This window comes from Grampus griseus (assembly GCF_964374135.1).
Source record: "Grampus griseus genome assembly, chromosome: 5".
NCBI classification, from domain to species: domain Eukaryota; kingdom Metazoa; phylum Chordata; class Mammalia; order Artiodactyla; family Delphinidae; genus Grampus; species Grampus griseus.
The window spans coordinates 57,732,873-57,747,744 of NC_138998.1; the positions used below are offsets into that span (position 1 = coordinate 57,732,873).

At 34.1% G+C, this 14,872-nt stretch overlaps 2 protein-coding genes across 4 annotated transcripts in view; one reads left to right on the forward strand and one right to left on the reverse strand.

Annotated features, from left to right (window-relative positions):
* Positions 1-14,872, forward strand: part of TTC14 (tetratricopeptide repeat domain 14) — a 32,932-nt gene that overhangs the window by 5,316 nt on the left and 12,744 nt on the right. The window contains exons 10-12 of one of the 3 annotated variants that reach the window (XM_082654509.1): positions 1,406-1,523; positions 2,452-2,561; positions 3,380-3,756. In XM_082654509.1, the coding sequence (XP_082510635.1) occupies positions 1,406-1,523; positions 2,452-2,561; positions 3,380-3,756 (605 nt within the window). Of the gene's footprint in view, positions 1-1,405; positions 1,524-2,451; positions 2,562-3,379; positions 4,420-14,872 lie in introns of those variants that run through there. The other 2 variants (XM_082654507.1, XM_082654508.1) reach the window with 2 other exon arrangements.
* Positions 7,069-14,872, reverse strand: part of CCDC39 (coiled-coil domain 39 molecular ruler complex subunit) — a gene marked incomplete at its 5' end in the record, with an annotated part of 46,590 nt that continues 38,786 nt past the window's right edge. Inside the window, 6 exons of the mRNA XM_082654506.1 lie at positions 7,069-8,064; positions 9,161-9,246; positions 9,384-9,563; positions 9,710-9,850; positions 10,534-10,640; positions 11,062-11,221. Of these exons, the coding sequence (XP_082510632.1) occupies positions 7,911-8,064; positions 9,161-9,246; positions 9,384-9,563; positions 9,710-9,850; positions 10,534-10,640; positions 11,062-11,221 (828 nt within the window). The 3' untranslated portion in view covers positions 7,069-7,910. The remainder of the gene's footprint in view (positions 8,065-9,160; positions 9,247-9,383; positions 9,564-9,709; positions 9,851-10,533; positions 10,641-11,061; positions 11,222-14,872) is intronic.

Sequence of the window (14,872 nt, forward strand, 5' to 3'; positions counted from 1 at the left end):
CATCATCCAGGCCAAAAATGTTGATCGTCTTTCGTCCCTTACTCCCCTCATCCAGTCTGACACGAGTGATTCCATTGAACCCACTGGTTTTTAAATTTGTTTTATAGTAATTACTTGTTCCTACTTTCCAAAACCTGAAAATATTTTGCAAAACCCTTTCACTGCTGTGTATCTAAACTTTCTAATTCTCATTTTTCACAACATAGACTTGTGAACATCATCTAATAATTATCCTGTCTACAGGCTGGTTGTGATATACACGTATGCCTTGGTATTTCCAACTTTAGCAGTGAATTTTCTGGGAAAATTTTTCTGTAGAAAGGAAAATTCTTCATAAATTACTAGGAAAAGCCAGCCTATATAATTCTGTACTAAAGCTCAAGATCATAATAAATTTACAGAGGATATCAGTTGATCATGTGTTTTCACGTATTATACTAAAATGCCAATGCTTGACCTACAGTATGGCTTTAGTTATCAGTAATAGATTCCTATTCGTATTTTTGTTTGTTTAATTAAGATATAATTAACACATAACTTTATATTAGTTTCAGGTTATGTGCATTAATGTGATTAGATATATGTAAATATCGTGAAGTATTGACCACAGTAAGTCTGGTTAACTTCCATCATCATACATAGTTAAATTTTTTTTTCTTGTGATGAGAACTTTAAGATGTACTCTCTTTGCAACTTTCAAATATACAATATAGTATTAACTATAATCACCATGATGTACATTACATCCCCAGGACTTTATCTTATAACTGGAAGTTTATAAGATAAACCACTTTCACCTACTTTGCCCCCACCCCCCCACCCCCACGTCTGGCAACCACCAATCTGTTCTCTGTATCTTTGAGTTCAGTTTTTCTGATTTGTTTTATGTGGTTTTATATTGTCTTTTTACCAAAAAAAAAAAACAGCTGTAAAAGCACAATATTTAAGTGTTGTTCAATTTGAAAATAATTTGCTGGGCTTCCCTGGTGGCTCGGTGATTAAGAATCCGCCTGCCAATGCAGGGGACATGGGTTCAAGCCCTGGTCCAGGAAGATCCCACATGCCGCAGAGCAACTAAGCCCGTGCGCCACAACTACTGAGCCTGCACTCTAGAGCCTGCGAGCCTAGAGCCCGTGCTCTGCAACAACAGAAGCCACCGCGATGAGAAGCCCGCGCACCGCAACAAAGAGTAGCCCCTGCAACTAGAGAAAGCCCGACACAGCAATGAAGACCCAACACAGTCAAAAGTAAAATAAATAAATTAATTTATTTAAAAAAAGAAAATAATTTGCTGAACGTGGGTTTTCCCCTAATAAATTCTCTCATATACGCCTCTGCCCTATATGCATATTTGAGGACTTCTAATTTTTACCCAAAAAAAGCTAAATTTTCCTTTCTGATTTAGGTTAGAAGAAGAAGAAAAGTTTTTAAATGCTGAAAGTTACTATAAGAAAGCTTTGGCTTTGGATGAAACTTTTAAAGATGCAGAGGATGCTTTGCAGAAGCTTCATAAATATATGCAGGTGATTCTTTATTTCCTCTTAGAAATATTAATGAGATTTGAAATTAATGCCAAAACTTAACTTTTTTCTAGGGAAAACTATTCTAGATCATTTAATTAAGGCATTATGAAAAGTTTTTTAGATAATAGCTTTTCTTAATTGGGTTTGACATTGCTTCATAGTTTTGTTAATACTCAAAAGTAAAAATAGCCCTGTGAGAAGATTCCCATTGCCTAAATTTGGTATGTGGATTTGAGAACTGTCCTTGTAGTGAGCTTTCCTGGTGGTTACAGAATTCAGTATTGTTACTGTAATTGAGCCAATTTTAAAAAACCTTTTTGAGAAATATTTTAAACTGTCTTTTCCTGTAATACTGATGATGATGTTTTCTCATGCATTTTCTTCTGAATTGGACCATTGCTGCTGTGTCTGTGACATCTGGTGCTGCTCATCCCCATCCTCAAACTGGAAAATGATTTCTTATATAATCATGCATCCAACTGGGCTGTGCTATTTTTTAAATGGTTTGTATTTGAACATGGTGATTTCCCCCTCAATTCATCTTAATGGAATTTCTTTATTTGAATTTTATTTATAAAATTTGTGTCCTGTTTAAATTTTTAATGTTTTTTAATAATTTTTCATGTATTTTATTTTTTCCCTTTCTTGCACTCTGGGTCATGGGTTTCGATGCAATGGCTTCCCCTTTTTTCATGGAATACCAACTGCAATTGGTCCTCAATACTGTTCTGGCTGTTCCAATGATTAATGCCAAACACCTGTGTGATTAATTTTTATATGTTAAAAATATTTGTTTAATGCTGGATATATGGTGATTTGGGTATACCACATTTGGTTTCTGGTTGGGGGGTTGGTCTTTTGAAAACTGGGTTTTATATGTTCTGCTATTTTTAACGTGTGGTTTTTTCCGATATCTGGGTTGTAAAAGAAATCTTTGGAATTAAGAGAAAAACAAGCTGAAAAGGAAGAAAAGCAGAAAACAAGGAAAATAGAAACAAGTGCAGAAAAGTTACGTAAGCTTTTAAAAGAGGAGAAAAGGTAAACTATGATATTCAGTATTCTTAAACTTAAAGCAAGTACTGAGTTGAACCAAAGTGCCATATGGGAGGTAAAGTAAGTAAAACATAAAAGTGTTTCAAGTTGTAATCAATGATTCTTAGCAAGTATGTATACCATAAATTTTTCTATAAAAGAGATAAAGCAAAGTGGAATGGAAGGCTAGAATTCTGCAAAAAAAAAGAAAAATTTAACCTTAGAATTAAAATATGTAAGTCATTTTAATTATCTGTATTTTAGGGAGAAATTTTTTAGAACTAGAGCAGTAATTTTCAACTGGGAGCGGTTTTGTCCCCCAGAGGACATTTTTGGTTGTCATAACTGGTAGAGTACTGTTGGCATCTAGAGGATAGAGGTCAGGGATGCTGCTAAACTTTCTACAATGATGTAGGATTCCCCCACCACCACCCTACCCTCCCAGCAAAGAATTATTTGGCCAAAAATGTTAATAGTACTGAGGTGGAAAAACTATTAACTAGAGGTAGCCAAATATAAAACCTCAATTCTCTCCTTTATGTATTCATATGGTCTTAAATTTTTAAGGTAATATGGGAAATGTCACTGTGTCTTTCAGAAATGATGGATTTGCTTACAGTGACAACTGTCTACACAAGTATTTTTTTCCAAAAGTCATGACATGGTAAAATTGGATCTTGTGGTAGCTAGGATTATTATTATAATTCCTTATCTAAGCCACAACTTTTATGAAAATCTTTAGAATAAAATAGAACTAAAATCTTTATGGATAATTAAACACTTTTATACTCAACATATCTGATGAGTTAACTACATTTTTTTAGGCTAAAGAAAAAAAGAAGAAAATCAACTTCTTCCTCTTCAAGTGTTTCTTCTGCTGATGAATCAGTTTCTTCTTCTTCATCCTCTTCCTCTTCTGGTCACAAAAGGCATAAGAAACATAAGAGGAATCGCTCAGAGTCTTCTCGAAGTTCCAAAAGGCATTCAGCTAAGGCATCCTCAAATCAGGTAGATCAGAATAAGAAAGATGAGTGCTTCCCAGTTCCAGCCAATACTTCAGCATCTTTTCTTAACCAAAAACAAGAAGTGGAAAAACTACTGGAAAAGCAGGATAGGTTACCATATCAAAAGAAACAGGTAAAAGAAAAAGATAGATGCCCTCTTTCTTCATCTTCAGTTGAAATTCCGGATGATTTTGGAGGTAGGTCTGAAGATCCAAGAGATTTTTATAATAGCTATAAAACTCAGACAGGTAGTAGCAAAACAGAAAAGCCACATAAATCAGAAAGACATTTTTCCAGTAGAAGAGATTCCTCAGATTCCTTCTATAGGAATTCAGAGGACAAGATAAAAATTTATGGTTATAGAAAATTTGAGAAAGATACAGAAGGAAGAAAAGAACATTATAGAAGGTGGGAGCCAGGTTCCATGAGATATTCCACTTCACCAGCAAGCTCAGACTACTCTTGGAAGTCAGTTGAAAAATATAAAAAATACACTTATTCTGGATCACGTGATTTCAGTAGACGTGAGCAAAGATATCAATTAAATAAAAATCAAGGAGAATATGAAAGAGAGGGTAATTATGAGGAGGATATTAAAACAGAGGTTCCAGAAGAGGGACTGAGTAGCAAAGAGCATTCAGAAAGTGGAGTTAAAAAAAATTTACCTCAAAATTTACTCAATATATTTAATCAGATAGCTGCATTTGAGAAAGAAAAAGGAAATAAGCCAAAAAATTAATATGCCAAGGGGATCAGCACCATTAACACTAAAGGCTTTTAATAAAAGGTTTTGGTCTTTTAGTAATAACAGTCCAGTGCAGAAATATCTGCTCCTGCAGTTATTTTATTTGTAGAGACTACAGAAATCAAGTGCTTTTTATAGCGATCCTCAAAGTATTTGTTTCAGTTGTAGGTCCCCTTTTCATAGCTTGATTTTTTTCAGGCTTTTCTTGTGTATGTTTATGTACAGTTATTTCTTACTCTGATGATTTAAACTTCTTCACCTGAAGATAACACTCTCAAAGTATTGTTTCTTCATTGTATTATGGTGTGTGAGAATTTCTTGGGTCCACCTTATCCTGCTGTTTGAGAGAATATTAAATTTGTGCAGTGAACACTTGGATCGTTTTTATGAAAACTTATTTCATTCTCTCCTCTGTTAAATTAAAAGCTCTTGACTTTTGAAACAAATATATTTGAATGTTTCATAAGTACCATTTTATATTCATTTTTAAATATTAAGCTTTTTGCATAACTTTTATCTTAAAATGGTAGATTATCTGTCTTGTCTAATTGACCTCTAAACCCTGATTTAATTAAAATGGTTTATGTATCAGCTGTTTAACAGGTACCTTAGGAATAAAGCCATGAAAGTTGACTAGGGGCCCATTTTACTTACTTCTCGTTTTCTCCCCCCTTCTTGCTAGCAATATAGCACTAAGAAATTTCTTTAAATATTGGCAAGACCTTAAGAGACTACATTCCAGGCAAAAATAGATCAGAGTAGGAAAGAGTTCTTTTAGCAAAAACAGCAGTGGCAAGTGAAACACTATAAATCTGGTCTTCCACTACGGGAAAGGAAGTTAGGAAACTGTCCTAGTATTGCAAATGTCCAGTTGGGAAGGCACTGGGCCTGTTTCTGAATAGCCTAGAGCTGGCCTGCATTTCTGCTTTTCTTCCTTAACACCTCTCCTCTGATACCTCCTTTCTTAGAGTCTGAATAAATGACTAGGCTGACAGAGCCTGGGCTTAGAATAAATTTCAGCAACTAGAGCTGAAGAAGGAATGGACTTGGATCATAAGGATCCTCCTCGAATTATTGAAAACAGTATAAATAGGGATAGAGATAGATATAAATAGAAGTCATAGGTGTTTATAATGGGCTTTAGAATCTTTCCAACTCATGATGACACTGGATGGGTGGGTTGGAGGGTAGTGAGTATCCATCTACAAAGGTCTAAGTGACAGAGAATGATAGAGGAAGAAGACAGTCCTTGTTCTGTCTTGGAGTTTCTGCCAACAGTAAAATACCAAAAGTTAGTATAACTGGATGTGTACTATTTGTGACCTTCAGACTTCAGTGATGGGAGCCTAATGAAAAAGCTAAAATTTGTTTTGCAATGGAACAGAAAAAGAAACTCTGGTCAAAAACAATAGGTAATGGCAGTAGAAATCAGTCAGTCACTTGGGCATTAGTCTTTGCACCAAGAAATTTATCTGAAAAGAGTCCCTAGTTCTTTCTGTGTATTAATAGTTCTGGTATCATCCCTATGTAATCCTACATAGTGGTGTTTTTAGAGTGGAAACTCTTTTGACATACTACGCCTTGACCTTTAGGAATTGCTAGCACAGCTTCAGGATTTTACACACACTTTATTTAATAAAATCTCTTTGAGCATCACTATCAACCAGCATTGTCATTTTCCAAAGCGTTTTTATGGCTTAATGTTACATTCAGTTACAAAAAATTAGGTTAGTATCTTATACAACAGCCTGCCTGAATTTAGAAATTCCATTTTCCCCAAAGCTTCTTTCCTGGGATATATTAAGCAGATTATATAAGACAATTTATAAGGATATATTCAGGAAACCCATCACAGAAAAAAAATATATTATTGGAGATTTACTTGTGAAGAATCCCTAGTGGTATCTTCAGCACTTTTTTTCCCTGAACATTATATGTCTATAGTTTGTACGTACCCAGGCAGTATCTTGGTTTGCATAAGTAGATGACTTTCTAACACAGCAGGTGAATGTTAGGATAACTCTAGATTTGGAGATAATAGGGTTGATCCCTTGTTTCACCATTTAACATTATTACACTGAACTTGGAACTATTACTTTATTTAAGAGTTAAATGTAGACTTGCATGCTGGCTTGAGAACCTAACCATTCCACAAATACTGTGCTAGGCTTTGGTTGGTGACTCAATAATAGGTAGAAGTTACTGTGCAATTCCGATGTATCAGGCCCTGTGCACTTTGTATATATTATCTGATTATTTCAATAAACTTTTGATATAGATAACTCTTACTGTCTTTATATTACAAATGAGGAAAAAAGCATAAAGTAACTTTCCCAAGGTCAGAGAACTAGTAAGATACAATTCCTGCCTTCATAGAATACAGTGTTTAATATTTCAACTTCCAAGTAATTTACAAAGTAAAAAAGGGCAGAGAATGAGAACTCTGAACATTTGAAGTGACCATAAGATCAATCAGTTTTTAGATCTTATAAATCTCACTTAGCAGAACAGTGTTTTATGAAACAATATTCAGCTTTTTACCCATCTTATTCATTGGACTTGGCTATGCCTTTTGCTGGCTATTACTAAAAATGATAATAAAATATTCTAGTGATCAGGAGAAACCACTACTGCCTTTCAGAAGGAATTGCAAGTGACAGTTCTAAACAATGACAATTGTCTGTATAACAAATATTTTTTTCCAAGGTTTGAAGGAGACAATACTCATTTAGGTTCATAGATCCTGATAAATTTATTTGAAAACCAGTTTTATAACATCATAGTCATACTTCAGGAGTTCAAACTGTTGGGCACATGTTATGATAAAGTATTGACTGAAATAACATTCTTAATCTGGTAGTCTACCTTCACTGCAAATTTATGGAATTCCTATTGCAAATCTAATTACGCTTAGCTTTCTTTAAATTGTTTATTAAATCAAGGAAATCTTGAAAACACATTCTTGGTTGTATCTTGAGGGCAAAATCTTTAATGTGTTTGACTTCTTTCAAGATCAGAATGGACTACTTCCTAGAAATTTAAGCTGCACTTTTATTGATACAGTGGTTCTCTTTCCTATCAGTTGTTTTCTTGGTGGGGGGAGGGGAGAGGTAATGCCATTTTTTGACTAAAAATTTTTTAATTATACTAAAGGAAGAAGCTAACAGTTTTCTTCCCCCAAAGTCTGGGAAGTATGTTTCTTTTAATAAAACCTAAATTCAGGATCTTCCAGGGTAAAAGAGATATAACAAACAAAATAACAGTGGAAAATATCATAACCCTATGCTTGTATAACACATATCCTTGTTAAGAATCTGTTCTTACTGCTTTCCTTCTATGTGAAAAAAAATAGTAGGCAAAAAGCTAAGAAAATTAAACATTTCTTTGGCTTATTTGGACCCAAATAGCTTGACTTTTTTTTTAACAGTTTTTATATTTTCCACTGGATAAAACTTTTGTCTGGTCATATTGTATTTCTAACACTATTTCAGTAGGCCTGTATATCAGTATAAGGCACCCAAAAGCATAGAGTGGGATATACTATTTTTAAATTATGAGATTTTTGGTTTTGTGTTTACAATTTGTTCAAAAGAGAGATTAAAATGTTTATTTGCTGCTCTTTTTGCTTTTACCATTACTGGAGCCACTGCTAGCACTAGGTGGTCTAGAAGTGCTGCCAGTTAGTGAAGAGGCTGGGAAGTTCAGCTCTAATACTTTAATTGAAGTCTGAGAAGCAGAAGTACTTGTACTCTTAGATGACCTAGAATAAAACCAGAATTACTGTAACTTAATTCAAAATTTTTATTTTAGTAGAGACCCCCTCATTAATGGCAAAAGATGCCATAATCCCACAAGTAATTAAAGAGATCAAAAAAGATATACTATTAATAGTGCTAATAATTTTAAAAGCATCACCATTAGTAATATCAAGAAATTAGTTTAGAAAGGAAAAGCTGATAAAGTTTCAAACCAGTAGAAAAATAGTTCAACAAATATATTTCTATTGATACATGAAAAATGTTTTCAACTATAACCAATTTAGAGATAAAATCATTAGGTATTAAAAGTTTGCAAAAATCATTAAACAAAAGGTAACAAAAACAGGCATGGGAAGTTGGGTGCTGGCAAGAGTAATTAATATGATAGGTTATATAATTTAAACCAAAAAGAAAGTGAAGGGCCTATTGACAGGATAAAGTGGTGGTAACTATCCATACAACTGTAAATACTAAGATTTTTAAATATATATTTTTATGAAAGTACTGGGATGTTCAAGTGGCTGCTCACCGTGTTTACATAGAAAGTGTTTTTGTTTTGTTTTACTTAAGCACTGTCTTAGGAAATCCTTTCATGACATCTCTTCGCAGAGTAATGAAAAGTAATATGGCTGCTGTGTTGACAAAATGTCTACTTGATGATAGAATTCTGTATAAAACTAAACTGCAGAAGTAAAGAATAATTTCCTTTTTAGCAAAATTAAGCAGCATAAATAAAATTCTGACTCCTGAAGATTTTACAATGGATTTTAATAATAAGTCTGTACAACCAAGTTGCCCTTTTATGGTTTAATAAATTCTCCCCATACTCAGGGATGACCATGCTAAATGTACCCTCCAAAATCTCACCCTGCTTTATCCTACTGAGATAGCTGCTAGTCACAAAGCACTTATGCCAAAATGAAAATAACACCAGAAGTCAGAAGGAAAGAGTCCTGCCCTGCTGGCTGTTTTCTGTGTATGTGACACTGACACATGCCATAGCTGTAGCATGTGGAAGTAGCTGAGTTCACTTAGGATGGAAGCTGTGAGAGTTGTAGGTAAGTAAGTAAGGAGACGGTGTTTTCTCCTTCCACTTACCTTGCTGATACCAGTGAAGTCTGGGAAGGAGATCTAGAACTGTGACGACTCCCTTTAGTACTAGCCGTAGGTAGTGCTAAACCACTCTGGAAGGATAGTCAATAGCAGTCAGTACCACTGCATTTTAGAATATTTTTCATTAGACTTCACTTTATGATGAATACCATAAATTTTTTTGTGAAATGTTTAAGAAATATATTTAACTAGAAGATACTCTTATTACCTGTTGAAAGTATGTTTGAAGGATAATACCAATCTCAGCATTTTCTTCTGTGATATCAACTAACATTTCATCAATGATCTTGTGAAGCTGTTTCACTTCACGAAGTTTGATGTCTTGTTCTTCTAGTGTTTCATCTTTCGTGTCTTTCAAAAGACGGATTTCCTTGATGAGTTTTGCACACTGTTGGTCAACAGTAGTCAGTTATTATTTAAACCTGTTTTCTAGAACTTAATATTTTTTAATGGGTGAAGGAGGATTTGGGGTTACCATTTGGAACTCCAAAAAAATATAAATATGACAGGTCAGTTTTTAAAAGTTATCAATACCTGTTTAGTTACTCTCTCTAATTTTGGCTTCTGCTCCTCAGTTTCTTTCCTTAGTTGAAGTGTGTAAGCTTGCTTCTCTGATATTTTTTCTTTGACATTATTTGTTAAATGTTCTATAACTGCTAAAGTATTTTCCATGCTCTGCAGAAAATAAAGGTATTAACATACTTATTGGTTAGGATCAGAAATAACTTTTATAACTTGCCAAGTATTCATTTAATTTCGATTCATTTATTTTTGTGTACAATGTACATTCTGTTGGTAGATAATAAGTATAATGGCTTTATGGATTAAGTTTTATATATAATTACACTGGAAAGTATTTTTATGGTATTTGGGAGAAAAATAAACAATTCAAACAATGACTGTTGAAAGCATACAATTTTCAAAGATTCCTAATTCATATCACCTGTTCCTTCAACTTTATTAGTCAAAAAAAAATCTAAATGTTTATAGAGCCTGCTTATTACCAAGCACGTTGTTTTCTTATCTTTCAGACTTTTAAGGAACAATCTTTAAGGTGATATTAAAGGATTTAAGTGAAATAAAGTTCATTAAATAAAAGGTTAGTGGATAGATCATAATTAGCTAGCTCTGATTCATCAGCTAATCAACAAGTAATTGTCAGGAGTCTAACCTACACTTTAGCACTGGGATTTTAACTAATTTAGTTAATACTTTGATCACTTATTTTTTTTCTCATTTAAATGAGACATCTCTCACTATCTAATTCTCTAAAAAATTGTCTTTGTACAAGATAACAAGAAAGAATAATGATAGTTAACTTTTACTAAGGTCTTATTACTAAAGCCTGTAGAATTTACCTGGATATCTTCCTGTAGTTCTCTGATTTGTCTTTGTTTGTATCTGTGTTTTTCATCAACAGCTCTCTTTTGTTCTTCTAGTTGAATTTTTACCTCATACTCAGCACCTAGAATTTAAAGAATTTTTGCTCTAAATTTTTAACATGCTGTGTAGAAAGCAAGCTTAAAGTCTTACATAAGTTAAACTTTTAACTTTTTTTTATGAAAGGTTAAATTCCTTATGTCTAGTTGTTGAAAAACAGGACATGAAATAACTATTTTTATTTTGTCAGCATAGAGCAGCCAATATGCTGTTCTCTTCAGATTTGAAATTAATTCCCTAGAGAAGTGATATGCCATATCACTAGAAGTAATAATGGAAATAACACCTTAGCACTTATTTTAAAGGAGGGGGATTAGTTTTTCCAGCTGAATCAAACATGATACACTTTTGTTTTCCTTGTCTCATAGTGTTCCTCTTTTTAAGGTAAATAATTCTACAGCTTTCATTGCATGTATATTTTTAAAGTTTTAATAATTCCCACATACTAGATGGAGTCACTTTCTTAAAAGATTGTTTGTAATTGTTGTTGCAGCTGTTCAGCACTTGCAAGGTGTTTCCTAGAGCATAGATTTCTTTTTCAGCTTTGTTGATCTTAGCATCCAAACTGTCACCTTCCCTTTGAAGTTCTTCTTTTTCTTGAGCAGCCTATGAAAAATGGAATAGATTGGTTAAAAGTATCATGGGGGAGAATGTCTGTTTTCAGGGCAGGAAATAGTTAACTCACAACAATACCAATTTGCCGTGGGGCCTACATGCAGCACCAAGCATTTATTTCTTGCACCTGATTTAAAGTAAAAGACCAAATCCTCAAGGCCTTCCAAATATAGCACATAGGCTACAAAAGCATGATGGCAGTGTAGTAACCAACCAAAGCTTAGATGAAAACTCTCCAACAAAAATGAACGAAAAGTTAAGCAGGTATAAACTTTACTGAGAAGAGAAATAAGGTTAGCTAGAAGCGGTTTCAAACTAGATATTAAATAAAAAGAATGTATGCTTCTCACCTGAAAGCGGCTTGGCACACTTTCTCATTTTAAGTCTTAGTGGTAAAAGAGGTGAACAAAGTATACCCATAAAGTGTCACATTTTTTTAAAGGAAAAATACTGCATGATCCTACTTATATGAGGTACCTAGAGTAGTCAGATTCACAAAAACAAAGTAGGTTGGTGGTTGCCAGGAGTTTTGGAGAGGGAGAAATGGGGAGTTATTGTTTAATGGGTACAGTTTCAGTTTTGAAAGATAAAAAAAGTTCTGGGGATGGCTCTTGTGTTGACTGCACAACAATATGAATATACTTAGTACCACTGAACTGTACACTTAAAAATTATTAAAACAGCAAATTTTATGTATAATCACATTTTTAAAAGTTTTAATTAGATAACTGTGATAAATATGGCTAGAAAAATGAAGTCTGTAAATTGCTGAAAACCAAAAATTCCTCAGTGAGTGAACATACTCAGTGACTTTTTCCAGCTTAACTGTCACTGGGCTAAGCCTTCTAGAGTTGTACCCAAACAGTTCCAAAGAACTGCAATTAAGGTTTGAGAGGGATAGCATGCATATATATTTAAAAGTGCCCCCATGAAAAGATGCTCAGCATCGCTAATCATTAGAGAAATGCAAATCAGAACTACAGTGAGGTACCACCTCACACCAGTCAGAATGGCCATCATCAAAAAAGTCTAAAAATAACAAATGCTAGAGGGGGTTTGAAGAAAAGGGAACTCTCCTACACTGTTGCTGGTAATGTAAATTGGTACAGCCACTATGGAGACCAGTATGGAGGTTCCTTAAAAAACTAAAAATAGAGCTACCATATGATCCAGCAATCCCACTCCTGGGCATATACCCAGACAAAACTATAATTCAAAAAGATACATGCACCCCTATGTTCATAGCAGCAGTATTCACAATAGCCAAGACATGGAAACAACCTAAGTGTCCATCAACAGATGAAAGGATAAAGAAGGTGTGGTACATGTATACAATGGAATATTACTCAGCCATAAAAGAGAATAAAGCAATTTGCAACAACGTGGATGGACCTAGAGATTATCATACTAAGTGAAGTAAGTCAGAAAGAGAAAGCTAAATATCATATCACATATATGTGGAATCTAAAATATGACACAGATGAGCATATCTATGAAACAGAAACAGACTCACAGATACAGAGAACAGACTTGTGGTTGCCAAGGGGGAGGGGAGTGGGGGACGGAAGGAGTGGGAGTTTGGGATTAGCAGATGCAAACTATTACATATAGGATGGATAAACAAAGTCCTACTGTATAACACAGGGAACTATATTCAATATCCTGTGATAAACCATAATGGGAAAGAATATTTGAGAAAAAAAAAAATATATATATATATAGCTGAATCACTTTGCTATACAGAAGAAATTAACACAACATTGTAAATCAACTATACTTCAATAAAATTTTAAAAAATAAAGTGCCAAAACCCATTTTTAGTCAAAATCAACTAATAATTTCATTGGTAAATTTATTCAATCCCAAGTATCTATATTTAAACCAGAATGTGGTCACTGGAATTTTTTTTGGTAATGTTTTAATTCTTAACATTTTCAGTTATTTTTTTTATTATGCTTCAAGATATGTTACACATTTTTATAGCAAATAGTACATAATAAAAAATTAAGCTTAGCAAAGAAAATAACGTTCTTAGGTAAATTACATCTAATTCTTTCAGGTTGAGTCTAGAATTAGCAAACATTTCATTCAAAATATAGTGTAGGGAGAAAGAGCTAGAATGAATCAAAACAGCTAGATTTTAGTTGTGGATTTCCTACTAGTAAGCTGAGTAACATTAAGTCATTTACTTCCCTACTCCAAGGTCAGTTTGTTTGTCAAATAAATGAGTTGAATTTGTTCATTTATACAAAATCCTGATCTAATTCCATAAATACCTTAGACTTCTAAACAGTGGTAAATAGAAAATCAGTCAGAGGTGTGCACTCCTGTAGAATCAGATAATCCCTGGAGGGCCCACTAGAAAATGCCAGGTCTTTGGTGTCACCATGCAGTGGCATCATTGTACACCTACTGATTGCTTTTGCCCATTTTCAGACCATGGATAATTTTTCTCAACATAAGCCAGATTGACTTTAGTTATAAAGAAAAGTTTCCATTTTACACATCTGGCACATGTGAAGTGTTATGAGTAAAACATTTAAATATGCTGACAACAAAAAGTGTGAATAACTGTGTGGCAAGCTATGGACCCTGGAGGAAAGTGAAGTATGACATCAGGAAATTAAGGGCAACTGATAGCCTTGATTAATTTCACATATTCACTATAGTGGCACAGAAGGAATACTCTTCCTCATAAAATTTGCCTGTTTTCCTGAGAAGTGTATACTTCATCATCATCATCATAACAGCAATAACAGTAATGATAGCTAATATTCACTGAGAGCTCATTTTGTTCCAGACACTGTTTAAGGGCTTTACATATATTTACTTCTTAAAACAAAAGTAACAATATTACCCTAATTTTTTAAGTGAGTAAACTAAGACCCCAAATGGTTAAATAACTTATTCAAGGTCACCTACCTAATCAGTGATAGAACCAAGGCATGGACAAAAGCACTCTAACACCAGTGCTTTTATGTAACTCATCAAAGCCCTTGTTGGTAGAGAAACTTAGCTGGAATTGCAACATCTATCTACTTCCCATCATTTAACAGACTAGAGCCTACAATTCACCCCTTGGGAACCTTCAAAACCTGAGAGGAGGAAAGTCCTGTTAATAGTGGGCAGAAGCCTCAAGTACTAAAGACTGATGAGTTATAAGAAGGGTTTGAGAGCTGGGACTCATTTCTCATATAGGTTGGGTGGAACTTCCTGAGGCAAAGTGGCAGACATATCACACAGTGTAGTAGGTTAGGGGCAGCCTTAAAGAAGGGCTACAGAAGAAAACTTAGAAGATTAAGTAGAAGTCCAAATGGAGGGTGCATCCACAAGGGCCATCCTCTAAAGATGTGAATTGGAGATCTCTTTCCCACTCCTATCCATGTATGATACAGGAAAAATGACCTAAAGTTACAATCTCCATTCCTTCTTTGAACTGTTTAGAGTAACTTCCCAGACCTCTCTGCAAAGGAAATCACACCTGTTCAGGGTATTTTCTACAAGTGAAAGATGAATATAGCAGTAGTCAGGAAGGAAACTGCATCCAACTCCTGATCACTTCTAAATTTCCCTTTAGGGTTACAAGGTACAGATAATCACGAGATGGCAGACAACTCAAAACATCAGAAAAAAACAGTAGAT